The sequence below is a fragment of the Amblyomma americanum genome, chromosome 1 (assembly GCF_052857255.1).
Source record: "Amblyomma americanum isolate KBUSLIRL-KWMA chromosome 1, ASM5285725v1, whole genome shotgun sequence".
In the NCBI taxonomy this organism is placed as follows: domain Eukaryota; kingdom Metazoa; phylum Arthropoda; class Arachnida; order Ixodida; family Ixodidae; genus Amblyomma; species Amblyomma americanum.
In genome coordinates, this window is record NC_135497.1 from 188,611,985 (window position 1) to 188,620,749 (window position 8,765).

At 45.5% G+C, this 8,765-nt stretch overlaps 1 protein-coding gene across 1 annotated transcript; it reads right to left on the reverse strand.

Moving 5' to 3' along the window:
- Positions 1–2,517: 2,517 nt before the first annotated feature.
- On the reverse strand, positions 2,518–3,794 carry LOC144115177 (uncharacterized; the record flags this gene model as incomplete). Its single annotated transcript, XM_077649406.1, has 1 exon — positions 2,518–3,794. A coding segment is annotated over one exon (1,173 nt), but the record flags the coding sequence as incomplete, so codon positions are not given.
- Between the last annotated feature and the right edge of the window lie 4,971 nt (positions 3,795–8,765).

The window sequence follows — 8,765 nt, forward strand, 5'->3', positions numbered from 1 at the left end:
AAAAAATTACAAAATGAATTTTCAGTGCACACATATTTATTGACATTTGACAAATTTACAGGCATTCACGCATGAACAAAACCATAACATAAAACGACAGTTTAAATACCACAATGCAAACAAACGTGCTACAGTACATGTATACAGTTACCAATAATGCATGCAAGCAGCAGACATTTCGGACAGTGCTGCTCTTTCTAGGTGCTTAGGCGGGACCAAAGGTTGCTGCTCGCTCCGCTGTTCTGCTCACAAACTCCCTGATGACGTCGTCTAAACTTAGGAGCGCCGTTCTTTCTTTGTGTTTATGCAAAATCAAAAGATGCGATAACCTCTTTTGAGTCGTACGGTTGCGCAAATACGTTTTGATTCTGCGCCGAGCACTAAAAGAGCGTACCCCAGAAGTGACAGACGCTGGTTTGGAAAACAGAAGCTGAACTTACCTAACGACCTGAACCATCAACTCGCGAATGTTTTGCGATTCCTTCGTAGGATCTCGAAAATGCCCAGAGTTGTGGTAGAATCAGCAGCGCTTAGAAGAGTTGATAATAGCATAAACTGCGCCAAGAGTCTGCACAAGTCAAAATCAACTGCATGTACTGTCATAACCTGTCGGACCCCCAGTGTTTCAGTGAGAGTACCTTCAGTATATTTAGAGATTGAGAAGCTTTCTTTTTGAGGGTGTTGTTGGGAAAGAAAGTGAGCTTTCGATCAAAAGTTATGCCTAGGAGGAATTTATGCTCGTTTTATTTATAGAACACTTTCATTCAAGTGCAGGGTGGGATTAATCTGCATGCCTCTTTTTAGTGAGAAAAGGACAGCAACTGTTTTTTGTGGAGAGAACTTAAATCCATTTTGGTCTGCCCAAGTCACTAGTTTGTTCATTGTAAGTTGTATCTGTTTTTCGCATGTTGATAAGCTGGAAGATGTGCATGAAATTTGAAGGTCATCAACATATACAGAATAAATGATGATCTTTGGAATTATTTGCGATATTGAGTTCATTTTTGCAATAAAGAGTGTGGTACTTAGAATACACCCCTGCGGTACGCCATTTTCTTGGATGAATTTTTTCGAAAGCGTGCAGCCTAGACGTACACGAAAGGAACGGTCAGAAAGAAAGTCTTTTAGACAGTTCAGCATCCTGCCATCGATGCCTAGATCCGTGAGGTCACGAAGAATCACATACCTCCAGGTAGTATCATAAGCTTTTTCCAAGTAAAAAAAAACTGCTAGACAGTGCTGTTTGTGTATGAATGCTTCAAGGACTGTGTTTTCGAGACGGATGAGATGGTCATTTGTACAGCATGCTTTTTTAAAACCACATTGGTGGGTACCAAGAAGTTTTCGCGATTCAAGGATGAACATTAACCTAATATTTAGCACACTTTCAAAACATTTAGCAAGACAACTCGTAAGTGCTATTGGCCTGTAACTACCAGCCGAAGTTGGCGGTTTTCCATATTTCAGGAAAGGCACAACCACAGCATTTTTCCACGCCTCTGGCATTTTTCTGGACTGCCATATTTTATTGAAGAATTTTAGAAGAGCTTCTACAGCATCTTCGGAGAGGTGAGCAAGTATTTCATAATGTATTTCGTCTGGACCTGGTGCTGTCTGTCTGCAGGCTGAAAGTACTGTACGGATTTCTTGTAGTGTAATTAATTTATTGTAAAGTTCATTTGCAATGCCACTTGTCGGTAGTCATCGTTTTTCTGTTGTGTTCTTGTACTTTATAAATGATTGGGTGTAGTGTGAGGAGCTAGAAACCGTGACGAAGTGTTCCCCTAGTTTGTCGGCCTGTTCGCTAATGCTTGTTTGTGTGTCCGGAGCTGTTAGAAAAGGAATTGTGAAAGAAGTAAAGCTGCCATTAAGTTTGCGGACCTGCTCCCACATTTGTTTCGATGTAACTGAACTATTTATGGACAACACATAATTTTTCCATGAAGTTTTCTCAGCATTGCGACGTATGTACCGTGCTTTTGCTCTTGAAGAATATCCCACTTAAAATCGGTAAAAACGGATGGAGAGCTAAAAGACAAGTTTATGCAACTCATTTTACCTGAGGATGAAGAGCAATACATGGGTTTGCCTGTATTGAGCAAGCAGACGTTGTTGCGCAGAAAAAAATCTTCTAAAATCCTACCTCTAGTGTCTGTCTGTTCACTACACCAAAACGACGAGTGCGCGTTAAAATCCCAGACTACCAGATATGGCTCTGGTAGCTGCCTAAAAAGCTCCTCTAGACCTTGTAGTGTAACAGTGAGATGTGATGGAAGATATATAGAGCATACAGTAATTGTTTTAAAGCTTAGGACGATGACTGCAACGGCTTCATAATTCGTCTGGAGCTTGATTTCATGGGTTGCAATGCCGCTCTGAACTACAACAGCAACGCCTCCAGAGAGCCTATTTGCTTGCTCACGGTCACGGCGAAAGACTTTATACTTTTTAAAAAATATTTTTATGAGAAGGTCCCAAGTTGGTCTCCTGCAGACAGTGCCACAGGAGATAGAGAATTCAGGATATCTGTTGCGTCACTATAGTTATTTAGAATTCCACGGCAGTTCCAGTGGATAACGAACGCCATGATGATTTGGGGAAGGGGGGGTCGTATCGAGACCTTAGGTCCCTCCTTGCTGAGGGCCTGTTATTAAGGTTTTTTCTTTTTTGTGATCAAGGGAGCCCCGCCGCCGTTGCGGCTGAGGCGAGCTCCGAGTTTTATCCATCGCCTCAGTGGAGGCGCTGGAGTTCCGTGGGGAGCCCACAAGAAGGGGGGTGGTGGACTTCTCCCGAATGGGGGAAGCCTTGCGGGCTGCTGACTTGGAGGTCGACGGGCTCGTTTGTGGGGGTGGCATAGCAGCTCTCGCTGCATCTGCCAGGGGCGCGGATGGCCCTGCCTCAACCTCACTTAGTGTGAGCTGGGCAGGTGCAGAAGGCCGCTGTGGTGCGCCGTGCCCACGCACCACATCGGCGAAGTTTGTATGTGCGGTGAAAGAAAATGAGCTCCGGGTCATTGCGTAGCGCTGTCTTGCCTCTTTAAATGTAACATTCTCTTTGGTCTTGATGGTAATAATTTCCTTTTCGTTTTTCCACACAGGACACAATCTTGAATAAGCGGCGTGGTTGCCTTCGCAGTTTGCGCAGCGTGGTGCAGCATCGCAGTCTTCTGATTTATGATCATTGGAGGCACATTTGGCACAAGTATTGCGGCCGCGACAGCTTCGGGAGCCGTGGCCAAACCTTTGGCATTTGAAGCCTCGTCTGGGGTTAGGGATATATGGTCGGACGGATATTTTTGCGTACCCTACCTGGATTGATTCGGGCAGGGTGCAGGAAGCAAAGGTCAGTACCAGGTGTTTCGTTGGAATTTCTTTGTTTTCTTTGCATATTTTTATTCTATATACATTGGTTACATTTTGTTCGGACAGTCCTTCCAGCATTTCCTCTTCTGTCAGGTGCAAAAAGTCGTTGTCAGAGATGATACCACGTAAAGTGTTTAGAGATCTATGGGGTGTTACAGACACAGGGATGTCACCGAAAGTTTCGATGTCTGCCAGTTTCGAGATTTGAGTAATGCCAACAAGTTCTAGCAGGAGGTCTCCACTAGCCAGTTTTGTTACTTTGTACTTCGGACCTAATGAATCAGTGAGAGCTTTTGAAACTATGAATGGGGATATTAGTCTAGCTGGCTTTTCTTTTCGTGCACTGTGCACAATATGGTACTTTGGGAAAATTGTTTTCTTTTTGTCGAAAAATTGTGAGGTCACATCGGTCCGCCCTCTTTCAGAGGACGATCATTTGAAAGAAAGGAGGTAGCCATAAAAAAAATGTGTTCTTCGGCCATGGTGCCAGCCACCCACCATGGAGCCCAACAATTGGACGGGACAGAAACTTGAAAACAAGCCCTGCCCACGCCAGCTGTACACCACTGCTATAACCAAATATGATGCAACTCAGGGTGGTTGGCCACACAAGGTTAACCCTCGCCGCCTATGAAAAGTGAAAAAACCGAGAAGGGAGGAGGAGACAGGAAAGTTCTAAGAAAGATAGGAAAGTGAAAGACAGAGGGGAGGACAGGAAAACGTGTGTTGTGTGAACTGATTCGGAGTTTGGTCAGGCTTTGAGCAGTGAAGCAGACGAACCACGGCTCAGGGAATTCGCTATGAGAGAGCTATGAGCTCAGACAGCTGTAGGTGAGTGTTCTGCATTGTCTGCTACTTTAATGTGCACGTGCTGCTTGTATTGCTGAAGTTTTTATTTAAAGCTGAGTTTTGCTGTTCTCCAAAGAGACCGTGTGTGTTATCCATTTACCATCATCAAGAAGAGGCTGTCTATTGTGCTATCCAGCACCAAATCACACGAACCTCAAAGAGGTGACGTGAAGAAAGGAACCTGTGATTTTACGGCTACTTTGTCGTCAAACGAATAGTTCTCGCTTCAGCAGGCAGCAAAATGCTCCCCATCATGCTGTCCCCACCCTTAAATGTGGCCTGTCCAGCTTTCCAACTAGCGATGTACCTTTTTATAAGAGGTTAAATATTGTACCTTACATGCTTACATCACACAAACTGAAATAAATGCCAGGTACCTCCCAAGTGTAAGAAATTGGGCTTCTTAGTTTGCAGTGATATTCTGAACAGCAGAAAGGTCAGGACAATGAGGAAGACAAGTATTACTTCTGATAGAAGACTAGAGGGCAGCCTGCAAACTTTTAATGGTATGCACAAGATTCAGATATGCCAACGACTAGCTTGTCATTTTCAATAACCCATGCAAAAATGCTTCACAAGAAATAAAGCACATCCTGGCTACCGTATCTTCTTGCCTAGAAGGCCTCACAATCGCAAAGAAGCTTTGTGCAGACCACCTGGTTCAGTTCCTGAACTTAACGCTCATGTTGGCACCAAATCACGTTTGCTAGCGGTACAAGCTCCATTCATGGAAGAGCCTCTTCCTATTCCCTTCTGTGCACTCCAAGCTAGTGAAGCACAGCATAACCATTGCTGCCTTGAAGAATGCTCTCTGCAGGTCACACTGTGAGGTGCACACCAAATCGTCGGGAGATTTTTGAGTGCGGAGCGTCGCCGGTGGTGCGTCGACAGCGGAGCGTTACACGTGCCAGCCCAGTGTTGCGCGTGTGCACGTGCGAATGGTGTTTGCAAGGCAATGACGACGAAGAGCGTGCCGAGCATGAGAAGCATAGAGCTGACGTGTGAGAAAACCGGGGTGTGAAGAGAGACAGCGCAGCAGAGGCCGGGTCATTCAAGCGTAAAGGTGGGACCCGTGCTGCTATGCACCTCCCTTGGATCACCGATGCATGCCTCCTGCGTCCCTTTCAAGCATGGAGGAGGCAACCGATGTATTGAGGGTCCGTGCTGCCGAAAGGCTCTCTTGGACAGCTTGCATTAAGCCTACGGCATTTTGGTACGCCATCGACGGGTCCTGGCTACGCTTTTTCTGCTGCTGCCAAGTTCCTGGGGCTGCTGACAGGAGTCCACCGGCTTCTTCTTGAGGTCCTCTCTGCTCCTACTACTACCTGGCTCCGTTCCGCCGCCTCCTTCTACGTAACATCAGCGATGTGTCGCAGTTCATCCACCCGTGTCCACCCTATCCACAAGGCATCTCCCGCTTCACCTGGGACGCTCAAGTTATGGTGCACTCTTTCCTTTAATCTGCAGTGTTGTGTGAGTGTTGAGTGTGTGTTTTTCTTTTGCGTTTTCGTTTCTTATTAGCTTTTTACCTTTAAGTTATCAACACGGCTTCGTTTTGTGTTGTTTGATCTGTTTGTTGTTTCGTTTGATTGAACCTGCACGCGATAACGTTCCCCTTGTGCAGTTGGGGACGCATTACAAATTCGCGACACACACCCACATCAGTCCCTGCCAGCTTCAACTCACGAGTGAACCCACTCAAATCTATAGGATTCCTGCAGACGTGCTGCAAAGTCTGACCAAGAAATTGCCAAGACAAATCCAAACAAGCTTCAGCAAAAGCAACTACATAGTGACCAGATGCATACCACTGTTATTCCCTATGAGCACGGTGTGTCATGCAGGCTTAAGAAAACAGTAGGAAGGGTTGGCATACTACAAATATTTTCTGCACCAAACAAGCTTGCAGCCCAGAGCAAGTGTGTCAACTCTGACAAGGTTCTAAATACATGTAGTGTTTTATGGTGCATAGGCAACTCAGGCCACCATGCGTCAAACTCAAGGTAAGGGAAATTATTGATGGTGTAGGCGGCGTAAAAAATTGTTTGGCATTACCCAAGGATAAAGGAAGAAAGAAATTTTATGAATGGTTAATATAATAACTTTAAAGAAGGTCGGGTAGTCTCAGCAGGCATCCTTGGCTGGGAAAGGATGTTGAGCCTCCGAACCAGTAAAACAAAACCTCAGCCTTCCTATCATGAATGAAAAGGTGGCTGAGGTGTATCAAAAAATAAAATGAATCAGTGGGTAAAGATTTAGAGTTTGTTTAGAAAACCTGCTTCTCTTAAAAAGCTAAAAACACAAGATGTGTCAACAATTGCTTCTTCGCTAAAAAAAAAAAAAAAACTGGATGTAAAGGGATGTGTTCATTATAAAACTGAGTAAAATAATTTTTTCCTAAGTTTATCAAGTTTTGTGCATGAGTATAAAATGTAATTATTAGGTCATCTCCAAATTTTTCACAAACCGGTTTGTCTTTTGTTAATAGAAAATTGTGTGTGATGCGCGTGCGGCCTATACAGAGACGACATAAAATAACTTCAACAAAACGCTCTTGGTGCAAACATGACTTCCATTCACCTAGGACTGGCTTTACCAGGTGCAGTTTTTGTTTACTTCATTGTTTCAAGCTGTCTGCCATTTTTTCCTTAACTTCTGTTGTAGTAAATTTACGCAATCCTTAAACGGTATATTTACTTTTTTTATTTCCTTGACGGTATATTTACTTTTTTTATTTCCTTGCCATGAGCTTGAGCAGCGCACAAATCAGCTCTCTCATTGCCTTTTATTCCCACATGACTTGGGACCCAGTACAATTTTATATTTTGTCCTTGAGCTGTGGCAGTTAATATGTTGTGTATGATATAACCAAGCAGAGGAGTGCTTGCATTTTTATAATGGAGAGCTGTAAGTACACTTAAGGAGTCTGTGTAAATAATGGCATTTTTGAGGTTCTCGCTTAGTATTTTTTCTATGGCCACACATACTGCGTAGCATTCCGCAGTGAAGATGGATAAACACTGTGGTAGTCTTACTATTTCCTCCGAATTCGCTCGCACCACTGTGCTTCCTACGTAACTATCTGTTTTTGATCCATCAGTATAAAATGCTGTAAAACTACCATATTTACATGATTGTAAGTCGACCCTTTTTTTGAAATTTAAAATTCCGAAGTGGGGGGGGTCGACTTACAATCGAAACGAAACCTTGAACTGCCAATAAAAGCGAGAAAAACAATCTGTCAGGGCCGCTACTGCGATGTTAGAAGTTTTTGTTTGCTCTACGGCTCCAAGCGTAGCGTTCAGGTATTCCGCGGGCTTTTTGGCCAGGATTTTTCATTTTTTATTTTTACTGCGCACACCGTTACCCACCGCGATGGTTCAGTGCTACTGAACAGGATACCCGGGTTAGAACCCGACCGCGGCGGCAGCGTTCGATGGAAGCGAAATGCAAAGGCGCCCGTGTGCTGTGCGATGTCAGTACAGCAGGTTAAAGATCCCCAGGTGGTCGAAATTATTCGGGAGCCCTTCACTACGGCACCTCGTTCTTCCTTTCTTCTTTCACTCCCTCCTTTATCTCTTCCCTTACAACTGGGTTTCCGCCGATATTTGAGACAAACACTGCGCCACTTCCTTTCCCCCAAAACCAATTTCATTTCATTTCACTCGCGGGAAGGGCCGCTGTCCCGCTGTTCCAATAGCGGAGTCTGTGCCAGCGCCCGGGAGTGTCGCTAGCTGATGGAAGAGCCACTATTTCAGTTGGTTGCGCAATACATAACAGCAGCGCTTCTGGGGAATGCCGATGTTTGCTGGAAGAGCCGACGCCCCGACACTGATCATTCTTTGTTTGGTGGTGCTTGGAGTTGGTGCTTTTGAGTCGACTGCCGGCCGCGTGCTTCGCCATGAGCTCTCCAGGTTCGAAAAGCATTCGGTGCTCATTCACTGCAGCGTTCAAGAGGGGGGCCATCATTTACGCCGAAGAAACCAACAACTGTGCGGCGGGCCGCAAGTTCGACGTTTCTGAACGGTTGGTGCGGGAGTGGCGGAAGCAGCGAGACAAAATTTTCGATTGCGACTCCAAGCGAAGAGGTTTCCACGGGCCGAAGTCGGGACGCTTTCTGGAGCTGGAGGTCAAGCTTGCAGCGTATGTCACCGAAATACGTGATCGGTCCCTTCCAGTGACATGCAAAATGATCACGCAACAAGCCCGGGTCTTTGCTGCGGAAGCTGGAATACTCCGAACAGACTTCAAAGCCAGCAGGGCTTGGGCTTCGAAATTTTTGAAGAGGGCTGGCTTCTCTCTTCATTGGCGTACTAGTGTATGCCAGAAGCTGCCTGCTGCTTACGAGGAGAAAGTTCTCGCCTTCCATTGGCACTACCTCAAGCTCGGCGACTCGCGGCGATACCTGCTCGGCCAAATCGGCAATGCGGACCAGACTCCCGTCTACTTCGACGTGACGAGCAACACAACAGTGAGTGTGAGGGGAGCTCGCGAGGTTAAGCTTCTCACGACAGGAAACGAGAAACTTCGGTTCACTGTTATGGTATCATGCTT